We start from the raw sequence: 12,313 nt of genomic DNA, 5'->3' as shown, positions 1-12,313 counted from the left end.
GTCGGGGAGCATGCTCCCCGACCGTCGGCCTGTCGCTTGCATAAACCCCTCAGCGGTCATAGTCGGCTTTATCGATCCGACAAATTGCCCACTGCTCATGTTCTAATCAACGTCCTTTGGATTGGAGATTCTCCGCATTAACAGAGGCATGAAATATGAATAGCTTCCTCTCGTTATTTTATGAGATTGATAGACATCCCATCACACAGTTTACAATACCAGAAACAACAACAAACGCCTCTCAATGGAAAAGTTCGACGTCGCCGTAGTAGGCCTCGGTGCCCTTGGCAGTGCAGCAGCTTGGCAAGCGGCACGAAAGGGAGCAAAAGTCATCGGCTTTGAACAGTTTGAGTTTGGCCACGTCCGGGGCGCGTCTCACGACACGTCTCGCATCGTCCGCACGGCATACGATGCTCCAGAATACGTCTCGCTCGCCAAAGCAGCTTATAAAGACTGGGCCGAGCTGGAGAAAGACGCCGGTTTGAAGCTGTTGACTGTCACCGGTGGTATCGTGGTACTTGCGAATGATCGCACCTGGACATCCGGCTTCAAGGTGTCGGATTACACTGCTAGCCTTGATGCCAACAACGTACCCTACGAGCTGCTGGGTGCCAAAGAGGTCAATAAGCGATGGCCCAAGCTGGACATTGGTGATGACGAGAATGCGGTGTACACCCCAGATACTGGTATTGCGCACGCGGCTAAATCAGTCACGGCGATGCAATTCGTTGCTCGCGCTCGCGGAGCCATTCTCAAAGAAAACACGCCAGTCACTGCAATCATACCAATCGCGAATGACAGAAAAGACAAAGGAGTCATCGTCAAGACAGCAAACGGCGACTTCCAAGCTCGGAAGGTCATTCTGGCTGCAGATGCCTGGACCAACAAACTACTTGCTCCCCTCGGTGCACAAATTCCGCTTGAGGTCATGCAAGAGCAAGTAACATACTTCAAGCCTAAGGAACCATCTCTATTTACTGCCGAGCACTTTCCTGTATGGATCCGGGTGGTTGATGGAAAGACATTCTACGGGTTTCCCACTTTCGGTGAACCTACCATCAAGGCGGGCCGAGACGTGTCCAACAATCACATGAACCCCGAAGAACGATCATACATCCACTCTCCGAAGCTCTTGGATGAGTTGACCGGATTCATGAAGGACTTTGTGACCAAAGATGAGGAACTTGAGATCCTTCGCACAGTTACATGCCAGTATACGATAACCCCAGGTCGACAATTCATACTTAGTGCACTGGATCAGTATCCCGACATTTTGGTTGCGTTGGGGGCGGCTCACGGTTTCAAATTCGCACCTGTTATCGGCCGCGTCATGGCGGAGCTGGCTATAGATGGAAAGACAACTGAGAATCTGTCCAAGTTTGTCGTACCGGCGATTCAATCAGGTATTCGAAGTAAGATCTAGCATAGAGATAAACAGCGCCATCATTATTTCGAGATCCATCGAGTTATACATGATATTATGATATAATCCATCATCCATACCTATTCAATACATCGCAAAATGAATATGCCTCTTCACGTTGGCATCACACTCTGCTTTCGATGGCACTCTCAAGTTGCGCTGCTCAGACCATCGGAACCAGTAAACATAGCCCAAGGCTTGTTCAGGTTGAGCAAATAGAATCGGGTACCTCATTGAAAGAGTGCCTTTTACTCGCGCTGACAAAGGAAATTGGCGGACAAGATTGCTTTATATGTAATTACGCTACTGAGAGGCTCGATGCATGCACGCAAAGATATATATAGGTCAATAAATTTAGAACGGATTAAGCATCGAAAGGACTAAAAAGAGGAGGATTTGGGCCGACGACTGATAACACAGGTACCATCCTGAGAAGAGAAAACATTCGAGAGCCAGCATAGACATCCAGATCATGTCATCACCTTTCTCTACATGGACCGCTTCCCATAGGGCTCAAACGGTAAGATCACAGCTATAATAGCCTTTCACATAACGATCAGTGTCCGGTTCCATGAATTAACGCCAGGAGTGCAGCTTACCATGACGATGTATAGCACAGCGCATACATAGATAGGGACTGATGTCGCAGTGTTACCGTAAGCTGCTACAAACGAGGATACCAAACCCATGATTCGGTTTCCTGCTACAGCTATTCCGTTGCCGGTTGCCCGATGGGCTGATGGCAGCACCTGTGCCATGTCAGTTGATACACCTAGAGCTATTCCAGGTGCTAATTTGACAAACCTCTGGAGTGTACGCATACACTGGGAAAGATCCATGTCAGTATGTCTCTTATCAATGTAGGCGCCAGTGACTCACAGGTTCCATAGTATATATTCAACGTAAAAGCTATGACGCAACTCAAGGCAACATTCTGAGCCGGAGTCTTGACGGCAGTATAAGCAAAAAAGAAGGCCATTGTGATAAGAGCTCCAATGGCCATGGTATACTTGCGGCCAAGCAGCTTGGAATTACACATGAAACCAGCAGCCACTGGTCCAAAGATACCCGTGATACTGCTAAGCATGTAGTTTCTCCACTGGTAATACGGTCCTGACTCTCCTGTTTGGGCACCACGACTGGCAAGATAATCAGGGAGAAAGACATAAAACAGTGGGTACGCCAGGCCTGCACACGTCAGTTTCATCGCCACAATGTAAAGCAGTTGTTGCGTTACCAATAAGAAGCCAAGACATCCAGATCAGAATCGTTGAGATGGCGAGCTTCCTTGTCACAAAAAGTCCATGTATATGCGCCCAGAACTCACCGACCCCGTACCTGGACTTGCCATATGTGGAGTCGATGGTCCCCATAGACTCAAGTGCCTCAACAGTGAGACTACACGGTCGTTGATATTTCTTTGCAATATCTTGGTAGATGGCAACCACAGCAGCGTCGTCGCCTTTGGCAAGAAGGTACTTGGGGGTCTCCTTGAGTCGAATCACAGTGACTCGTAAAATGCTGCATACAAAGACGAGAGCTCCATTGCCGTACCAGACATATCGCCAGCCCTTCAATACGGATCAGTCACAAGAGCCAAGTTTATCGTATATCAAGTGCCTTTACTAACCATGTTGTTACCTTTAGTACATGTATCAGCATCCACGCAGACGTACTTGGGATTCGAGTAGATTGGCCAGCAAAAGGCGGCAACAATGACATAAGCGAGGCCCCACCAGCAGGCCATCAACGTAACAAGCCATTGCTTGTTACCAGGGAGAAACTCGAGGAAGACGGTGGTATCTAGAACAAGGTTTCCGCCAGCACCAAATCTATCACTCACTGTTAGTAAGTTGCGACTTCAATGGAGAAGAACCTCTTTACGCAGCTAGGCCAACAAAAGTAGCAAGGACAATCCAGTTAGGCGATGCACCAGCCGCAATGGCAAATACGGAGGATAAGAAGAGTGAAATGTTGAAAGCATAACGACGACCAATGACATCCGCACCTAAGCAGCAAATCAGATTTTATCACAGAACGAGAAGGTTCATGTTGGGTTACCTAGTCCCCAGAATAACACCCCAACCAGCATTCCGGTATAGACAGCCACATTGAGGCCATAAGAGAAGGCAGGACGAAACTCAAGAGCAGCTTGGCTGGCAGTCACAGCTTGAAGGGCAAGGATGAGAGAGTCAGCAGCGTAGCCGAAACCATTCAGGAAAAACAGCTTGAGGTGCATGTTTGTCCACCCGATTTCATCCATGGTCTACACAGCAGGTGCATTAGTTTGGATTGTCATTATAGGCTTGGATTGGAACTCGTTCGACCTTATTGATGAGGCGCATCTTCGCATCAAGCACGGGGTCGATTTCTCGCATAGAGAAGATTTGGTCATCCTCGATCTCCATCTCGAGACTCCGAGACTCACCATGCCGGTCGCCACTGGTACGTAGGTCGGCATAGCGTTCTCGGTCAGAGAGTTTATCTGATGGGTGAGACGCGGCAACTGGACCGCCCGTGGTAGATTTGTCCGACATGATCACGCAAGATGTGGAGAGGAAATGGTTGGTGTATGTGAAAGCTACTCTGGTCTAGAAGTGGCCAAATTGTGGAAACTCTAAAACCAGAACGTGGAGCATGAGTTGTCTTTTATTATTAATTTGGGCTCGTCCATTAGTTCCTATGTTGTCCTTGTCATTCTTATCCAGCTAGTAGAGGTAGATGCATTTCATATCCAGGTATAGCTTTTAGTTGCACGCTATTGATTGGTTGATCTGCGAGTTGGCATCAGTCTGATACTCTAGATGTAGTTCGTCGAGCGGGGTAATCAGATATGGTATGGGGCACGGCGTACACATTTCAAGTTCCCCGGCGCCCAGGAAGCTCTTAGCTCGTCTGCCAGAGCAATCTTATGCATCAAATTGATTACTACTTGTTATCAAAGGACCCATCCATGTACGCATGAACCATGTTCTATTCGATTCAACCAATCAGAATGATTTGATTTCATGACCCCAGTTCTAAGTCTGCATTCCAATATCAAATGAGGGGGTTGTACTGATAACTGATCAGCCAGCACGTGATCGGGGAATACCTCTGTAGTCTCCCCGAGAGCGGCACTGAGCGGGGCGGGGAGAATATGGGATGCCCGAACAAGGCAATGGTCATGCGACAGTCATGATGAAGTTATCATTTACAGTTCCCGACCAATCAATTAAATTCTATAATCATAACAAAGATACGGCCTATCGCAGCCGATCATCCTCGTACAGGATAACGATGACAGAAGGGTATGGAAGCTCTCGGGGAGGTCGGACCGTCTGAACTCTGAGGTCGTCAGTGCTGCCTCCCGTACGTAGACGGCGGAAGACGGTTGAGGGATGGCTAGATAAGTGAAGACAACAAATGCTCTTGTTTGACTGCCAATTCAATCTGAATAACTTCGTTATTTCAAGCAAACTTAGCTATTTTCTACCTACAACTTTGCCAGATCTTTAACAATATCACGTCATCATGTTCTCGAAACTCGGTTCGGTGCTGGCCATGACCAAGCCAAATGGAGATGCAATCCTGTCCAGCAAGCCAGATGCTCAGGAGCCACGCGCCCTCCCCGCATCATGGTATCGGCAAGATGAAATGTATCAACTCGAACGCCGCGCCATTTTCTCTAAGCGATGGCTTCTTGCCACGCACAAATTGCGTTTCACCAAGCCCGGAGACTTTCTCCGCTTCGAAGAGGCTGGTTACCCATTCGTGCTATGTTTGGACAAGGATGGAGAGACCATCAATGGCTTCCACAACATCTGCAGGCACAGAGCCTTTCCAATAGTCACTGAAGGGGAGGGAAACGCCAAGATCTTTTCTTGCAAATACCACGGCTGGTCATACGGGATAAACGGAAAACTTGCCAAAGCACCACGATTCGACACTGTTCCAACTTTCAACAAAGAGAACCATAGCCTCTTTCCAGTTCATGTGCACATCGATGCCATTGGATTCGTCTGGGTCAACTTGGATGCGTCCCCGGAACCAGAAGTGAAATGGACCGACGACTTCGAGGGTGTTGACTCGCAGGAACGGTTCAAACACTTTGACTTTTCTGAGTATCGCTTCGATCACGTCTGGGGCATGCAGGGCAATTACAACTGGAAAACGCTCGCTGATAACTACAACGAGTGTTATCACTGCCAGGTTGCGCACCCGGATGTCAAGGCTATAACAGACTTGACCTTTTACTACACTGTCTCCAAGCCAGGCTACATTCAGCACTTCTCGCGACCCAAGAAGGGAACTGAGCAAGATGATATCAAGATCAGTAGCACATATTACTTTCCCAACTCCTGCATGACTGTTTCGTAAGTCCTGATCCTTCATACTCTTGGTACAGACCCGAGCTAATCCTTTGTTTCTTGCTCAGCCCACACTTCTTCTACATGATGCGATGCGTACCAACATCAGTCGGCACTTGCTCAATGGAGTATGAAGTCTATCGCCATAAAGACGCCACCGACGAAGAATTCGAAAGGACCAACCAATTCTTCAAGAGAGTTCTCGGGGAAGACAAGTACTTGTGTGATGCAGTGCAGAAGAACTTGGAAGCGGGCGTTTTCACCAATGGAGAGCTGCATCCGGACTTGGAGAGTGCACCAATATTCTTTCAGAATACCGTCAGGCAGATCGTGACTGATCATCACAGAAAGGAGCAAGCGTCAAAGGAGGAGATATGGCCGGCCAGGCGACACGTGTCGACATCTGCGGTCACGAAGGGAGATGATGAGTTTTGTGATGGACTGGCCTGCAAGGCTGATAATGCCGATATGGAGTGGTGAGGTTTTTGTTGGATGTAGTGCGTTGTATAAGGCAAGCCTTTTTCTTCGAGATGTGGTGGTGGAGCATAGATAGTGATAAGTTCTAGTACTGTTGGCTTAGAGATTGGACATATGGGGGCAGAAGTAATAAGCAGAGGTTATGCTAATTCAACCCGTTGACATCATCCTTTCACTTTGCTAATGAATCATTGAAAGATGCAGCATCGATGACCACACGCCATTCCATCCACTAAACCATCTCCTGTGCAACATCACCCGCTATTTCAGGTACTTTGTAGGCACTCAAGAACTCTGGATTGGTGGCGAACTCTTCCTTTACCTATTCATCCTCATCGTCAACATCACAAAGTCGCGTATATTGAGCAGTACTTACAATATCAAGCCCGCCAATCAATTCACCATTGACCCATAGTTGTGGAAATGTCGGCCAGTCGGCATATTCCTTGATGCCCTGGCGAACGGCCTCATCCTGCAGGACATTGAAAGAATCATACTGGATGCCATGCTCGTTCAAGATACGAACGATACGTCGACTGAAGCGACACAGTGGACACTTGGTGACGCCCTTCATGAAGAGCATCACTGGGGCAGTATTAACTAGGCCTCTCAATCGGGAGTTCATTACTTCTCTTGACTCGGCAAGCTCAGAGGTCTCTATCATCTGCGGATCGACCTGTGCCATCTGGATGATGGTGCTCTCAGTAATTGCCGACACAGTCGTATGTATTTGAGTCTGGTATTCTTATACGAGACGGGTTCAAGCAGAAAGAGCTAACACGATCAGGGCTATCATATAGCTGAATACTGACGAATACTTGGCAGACATTATGTACCTCATTATTTGTCAGGCTTCTATTAGCAGGTTATTGTCTTAACAATGGTCTGGCTCTGGTTGGCTCCTTTTTCCGTGCTTTCATTACCGCCAAGACATGCTGTCATACCGATCTTCCTTTTGCGCGTATTGTCTTCCCGGGTCAGCAGCATATATCGTCGACCTCATTGGTCCCACCATTGTTGATCGGGAGCACGATGTACCTGACGTAATTAGTGTCACCACAGAGTAGAATTTATTAGATTGACAGATGATGTAACTAGGGCGAGAATCTTTCCCATGTCCCGGACATCTGGGTTAGTGCAGCCTAAGCGTGTTTCGCTCGATATTTTCGGGGTACGAGCGTTTGTCCTACTGGAAAAGGCCTCAATATTCGGGTTCCGAGATCAGTTCATTGCCGATCAATAATACGGCTTACAATCAATACAAGTATGAGCGCTATGTTTTCTAATAAGAAAGTCTTGATATTTCAAGTCATGTTGTGTTTTGACCTCTCAATAACTACGAAGAAAAAACCTTACAACTTCTCATTCTCCTCAATCCTCTGACACATTTTGCCTATCTTGATTCAGTTCAGATATCCGATCAGCACCTCAACATGCCAACATACCAAATCACTATCAAGTGTCCTGACAGTCAAGACTACACCTTCAGCTGCGAGGATGTTACATGTGATCTGGATGCAGCCGAGGAAAACGGCTTCGACTTACCTTATTCTTGCCGGGCAGGGTCTTGCTCTTCTTGTACTGGCAAGCTCATTTCAGGAACAGTCAATCAAAGCGATCAGAGCTACTTAGATGACGACCAGCTGGAGGAAGGGTATGTTTTACTGTGTGTTGCATTCCCAACTAGCGACTGTGTCATAAAAAGCCGTCAGGAAGATGAGCTGAATTGATTTTTGGGCCATCATTGTTGCCGTGCGGTCACCATCACATCGGTGGACATAGCTGCTTGACAACTTGAGAAACTGTCATAAATACAAATAGTCTCAGCGCACAAGATATTACAAGATCTGATGCACGGTTATGGACATCCAATTCTCTGCACCTGGTGGCCATGGTCACATCATAGATTACAATGTTAAAACACTGAAACAAGTAGTCCAAGTCAATAGAATACCCTGGACCAGTCACGCTAACGGCGTATCACCACCGTCGGCCCCGCACTCAATACAGTTAGATCTGGACTCCAATGCTCGTCCCCGCATTTGATAAGACCGTATATTAAAATAATTGCCCATACTCATACCGAGTCAACGCCCCTCTTTTCTCCCTATCTTCTCTCCCATAAGAGCAAATACACATGCGTCATGTATGGCGGTCGATCGCATAAGCGTCTGCACCAGGCGTGCGAGAATTGTCGGTGAGTCCTCCTGCAGCCTGATGCTGCATTTGTCTCGATGCTCTGGCACTAGCAGGCGATGCAATACTGATCCGCATGGGCAGGAGGAAGAAGACTCGGTGTCCGGGCGAGAGACCAGCTTGTTCGAGCTGCACTCGCCTGTCTAAAACATGCACATACCCAGAGATTCGAGGAAACACTCTGGCCTCGGGTTCTCACAATGGGAGCAATTCAACAGACACAGTATGCTTGCTGGATGCACCCAGGCATGTGAAGCCATGTTACTCACATAGGGTGCTGTATAGGAGAGACGGCTGGCCCAGCTCGAAGCAAAGATTCGTATGATGGAAAGGCAAGAGTATGATCAACATTCCCCATCTTTGCTTCTTGGGTTTGTGTGGCTGATGATGCAAAACAACGATTCAATAGGCTCAATAGTGACATGGAATCTTTTGTCACAAGGATATCAGCAAGCTCAGACCGGGCACAAGACTGGCAGTTACCACTATCACCGAGCATCGATATGGATAACTCCACAACGACCAGGTGCGTTGGCCGATATTTGCCCACTGAGTTAACTTGTTGACTGAGTGGCTGAGACAGCACATTGCCGCCGAGTGACGTTCTGGAAGATGTTATCGATGCGTACTTCCAGTATTGTCACAAGCAACCTTTATGGCTATTCAACCGAGAAGACTTTCCCTCGGTTCAGAGTTGTAGCGAGGAGACACTGTTGACTCTGCTGGCCCTTGCTTCGTGTCATTCGAAACATCCTTTCTTTCATGGCCGCTTGCACGAGCTGACTCAAAGTTACGCACAAGCTGCAAGAGAGGGGATCATGCAGCAGGTAGGCGAGGGCAAGGTCTCGATAACAACAATCCAGAACCTTTGCATGTTGACACTGGCTAATATACAAGGCAAGTTTTCCGCTGATGCCGACTGATATTGTATGTGCTGAACAAGCTGTACAGCCAACAAAACGACTCTTGCATATCTGCACGTAGGCATGGCCATCACGCTTGCAAAATGCGCCAATCTCGACGTTGAGACTTGCGCCCTTGACGACTTTGGTTCGCGTGCAGAATCTCGAAGAAGAGTGTTTTGGAGCCTACATTTGCTACAGCAGATGTATGGACATCAGCCCTTCACTACTGACATTCTACAAGATATTACCCGACCGCAATATATCGCGACATATACAGACCCGCGGAGGAGCGTCAACGAAATGCCACCAGCCATTCCACATGAGGATATTTCAGGTCAAGACGAAACCACAAGTGCTGATAAGAAGAGCGGAACTTGGGCCTACATGATCCAGACGTCTACACTGTGGGGGGAGGTCCGCACGTATGTAAAGCAATGGGCTCAACAGACCAACAACGCACCGCCTCCTTGGTCCATTGAGTCTGGATACGCAGTCATCAACGCTTATCTCATGGACTCAGAGACGAAATTCCCAGACCGTCACCGATTCGATAGCGCGCGATTTACTGACCAAGAAAGCCGGCACCTCCAGAGCAATCGAGGATATTGGAGTCCGTGGGTATATCAGCAATTTGCATATCACACTATACACAATATGCTCAATCATCCTTTTCTTTATTCATCTCGGCCACAACAGTCAGCTCAATTGGGAGTTCCCAACACATTCTGGAAAACATCCTCTGAGCTTGCCTTCATCCATAGCACATGGGTTGCACGCCTCATCGAGATGGTGGTGCATAAAGAATATCGCGTCTCTGACCCATTCATAGGTCATTGTGCGGCGATAGCGGCCACCATTCATATATACTTTTGTCGGGCTGCTGACAAGACTACCAGAGAGGCAGCTCTAGATAGACTGGCGAAATGTGTCGCATTCTTAGCTGAACTGGCTCTGCTCTGGCCTTCCTGTAGATGGTTGGTAAGTAGGACCATGACACATTAGTGTTTTACTGGAACACTAACGTTGAGTAGCACGAAAGACTCCAGTCCCTGATACGGGCAGCTTTCGAAATAGATCCTCAGCAAGAAAAGGACCAAGAGATCCCACCACCGAGGACCATCTCGATCAACACGCGTTTAATGTGGGATATACTTCTTTACAACTCTGGCGCTTACAGGGGCACGGCGAGTTCTCCCCAGATGCGAAGTCTTTTCGATGGCAGCTCGCTGTTCCCAGAGGACAACGCGAGTGACGGGGAGGACATCGTTGAGATAGATAATTTCCACAGCCCAACTGTTGAAGTGAGTCTGGGGAACGGCCAGGCATTGCCGCCGCAGCCAGGACGGCGAAGAACGAGATCTGGCCAGGGAACTCAGGAGCCCCAAGCAAATCTTCTAGCTCAATCTTCTTCCATGCCAGAGCCTTGTGGAGGTTCCACGGAACAAACGCCACTAGCTTCTTGGCCTATGTCTTTGGATATGGCGTATGATCCTTTCTTTCAATTTCAGGATTCTGGGGGCCCCTTTTTCGGAACATGGGAAGTAGGAAACCTCTAGTCTCAGTAGGTTGTAGTGGTAGTAAAGGATTGGGCGGGTCCAGGAGGGTATCAAGTCTGATTCCTTGAACAGAAGACATGACTGTAGTCAACCAGGGTTTCTTCCACTACTAATAAGCACGTCTCACATAGCCTCGTCCAGTGACATACGTATCCTCGAAATAGAGCTTGTAATATAGAACGTAACTGATAAAGAAGTCTATATCTAGACGTGAGCCCTTTCGTGGGTTCTGGCATGATATACACTACACATCTGGGCATCATGGGTTGGCACCACGTATGGTCATCTTGAGATAGTAAGGGTCCTCCTCAATGCGCTCGCGAATTGGTCCCTCGGACAGCTCATTAATATCCCAAGATGCCCAAGCAAACCGGCCCTATTAGTCTTGGTTAGTCAAAAGTCATCGTAGTGACAGAATAGATGTGTAGTGGAGACTTACATGGAGGAATGCCGCGTTCGGGGTTGCGAGCCAAACTGCAAAATTACCCTGAAGAGCGACTGTTTGACCAATAATTGTCAGCTTTACTAGGTGTTGGACATATCACTTGAGCATACTGACTGTTGTCAAATCCAACATCGTCTTTGAAGCCCATTTTCACCCACTCCGGCGACCAGATAAGGCCAGGGTGCATTGAGGTGATCTGCATCTCCTCAACTGGTGTATCCTTGGCAACCATCTGGAAGAGCATAGTTCCACATGATTTGTTTAGTGCGTATGCGGCAAACTGCGTGGTGGTGTCGTGCATATAATTGTGCGTCACGCTACTGGAGACATTGACGACGAACTATAGCGGAAGGTTAGCGCTGTTATGGGCACTCTGGATTATGCAATGGGCTGACTTGCTCTTTGCTTTCCAGCATTCTGTGCATGGAACTTCTCCACCAGATACATGGGCGCATGGACGTTGGCATTAAGGTCCGACCACATATTCTTTGCACCTGACTCCAACAAAGGCTTCAGCTGGGGAAAAGCGGCAGCATTCGACACAAACACATCGACGGAAATCCCTTCGGAAGCTAGCTGCTTCCAGAATGCATCGACGGCGGAGAAGTCGGTGATGTCAAGCTGGCGGTGGATGATCTTGGTGTGCGTTCCAGCGGTTTTCGCCTCTTGCTCGAGGCGACTGGCGCCCTCTTGAAGGACCTCGAGACGTCGTCCCAGGATAATGACCGTCTCGGCTGCGGCACGTACGAAAGAGCGCCCAATTCCATTGCCGATTGTCGTCCCGCCGCCAGTGATCAAGATAGTCTTGCCAGATTGGTTGAGCTTGGGGTTGTCAGTGGAGATAGCATCATATGGCTCGCTGTGCACTATTTTGGTGACATGAGTTTCTCTAGAAATTTCAATGATATCCATGACGTTTGAAAGTGCACGTCGAGAGTTCTATGCGAGCTTTTGTGATTCAA

General features: G+C 48.2%; 7 protein-coding genes across 7 annotated transcripts; 3 read left to right on the top strand and 4 right to left on the bottom strand.

Annotated features, from left to right (window-relative positions):
• Positions 1-244: 244 nt before the first annotated feature.
• Positions 245-1,423, top strand: FTJAE_13324 (sarcosine oxidase; the record flags this gene model as incomplete). Its single annotated transcript, XM_037346457.1, has 1 exon — positions 245-1,423. The coding sequence occupies one exon, from the start codon at positions 245-247 to the stop codon at positions 1,421-1,423; it is 1,179 nt and encodes a 392-aa protein (XP_037199684.1).
• Positions 1,424-1,911: 488 nt separating this feature from the next.
• FTJAE_13323 (synaptic vesicle transporter SV2) lies at positions 1,912-3,960 on the bottom strand (the record flags this gene model as incomplete). The annotated part of the gene is made up of 10 exons (XM_037346456.1): positions 1,912-1,965; positions 2,023-2,172; positions 2,228-2,247; positions 2,303-2,611; positions 2,661-2,710; positions 2,762-2,994; positions 3,054-3,255; positions 3,308-3,431; positions 3,485-3,689; positions 3,742-3,960. The coding sequence occupies 10 exons, from the start codon at positions 3,958-3,960 to the stop codon at positions 1,912-1,914; spliced, it is 1,566 nt and encodes a 521-aa protein (XP_037199683.1).
• A 976-nt stretch (positions 3,961-4,936) lies between these two features.
• FTJAE_13322 (cytochrome P450 monooxygenase oxidoreductase) lies at positions 4,937-6,252 on the top strand (the record flags this gene model as incomplete). The annotated part of the gene is made up of 2 exons (XM_037346455.1): positions 4,937-5,778; positions 5,841-6,252. 2 exons carry the CDS (start codon positions 4,937-4,939, stop codon positions 6,250-6,252), a joined length of 1,254 nt encoding a protein of 417 aa, XP_037199682.1.
• Positions 6,253-6,481: 229 nt separating this feature from the next.
• On the bottom strand, positions 6,482-6,934 carry FTJAE_13321 (monothiol glutaredoxin-4; the record flags this gene model as incomplete). The annotated part of the gene is made up of 2 exons (XM_037346454.1): positions 6,482-6,571; positions 6,626-6,934. The coding sequence occupies 2 exons, from the start codon at positions 6,932-6,934 to the stop codon at positions 6,482-6,484; spliced, it is 399 nt and encodes a 132-aa protein (XP_037199681.1).
• Positions 6,935-8,391: 1,457 nt separating this feature from the next.
• Positions 8,392-8,803, bottom strand: FTJAE_13320 (uncharacterized protein; the record flags this gene model as incomplete). The annotated part of the gene is made up of 2 exons (XM_037346453.1): positions 8,392-8,584; positions 8,715-8,803. 2 exons carry the CDS (start codon positions 8,801-8,803, stop codon positions 8,392-8,394), a joined length of 282 nt encoding a protein of 93 aa, XP_037199680.1.
• An 847-nt stretch (positions 8,804-9,650) lies between these two features.
• FTJAE_13319 (uncharacterized protein) lies at positions 9,651-10,906 on the top strand (the record flags this gene model as incomplete). Its single annotated transcript, XM_037346451.1, has 3 exons — positions 9,651-9,964; positions 10,322-10,328; positions 10,382-10,906. 3 exons carry the CDS (start codon positions 9,651-9,653, stop codon positions 10,904-10,906), a joined length of 846 nt encoding a protein of 281 aa, XP_037199679.1.
• Positions 10,907-11,165: 259 nt separating this feature from the next.
• On the bottom strand, positions 11,166-12,263 carry FTJAE_13318 (peroxisomal short-chain alcohol dehydrogenase; the record flags this gene model as incomplete). Its single annotated transcript, XM_037346450.1, has 4 exons — positions 11,166-11,282; positions 11,346-11,404; positions 11,466-11,691; positions 11,811-12,263. 4 exons carry the CDS (start codon positions 12,261-12,263, stop codon positions 11,166-11,168), a joined length of 855 nt encoding a protein of 284 aa, XP_037199678.1.
• Between the last annotated feature and the right edge of the window lie 50 nt (positions 12,264-12,313).

The sequence above is a fragment of the Fusarium tjaetaba genome (genome assembly GCF_013396195.1).
Source record: "Fusarium tjaetaba strain NRRL 66243 chromosome Unknown NRRL66243_c0000401, whole genome shotgun sequence".
NCBI lineage: Eukaryota > Fungi > Ascomycota > Sordariomycetes > Hypocreales > Nectriaceae > Fusarium > Fusarium tjaetaba.
This window is presented reverse-complemented; position numbering and strand designations above follow the sequence as displayed.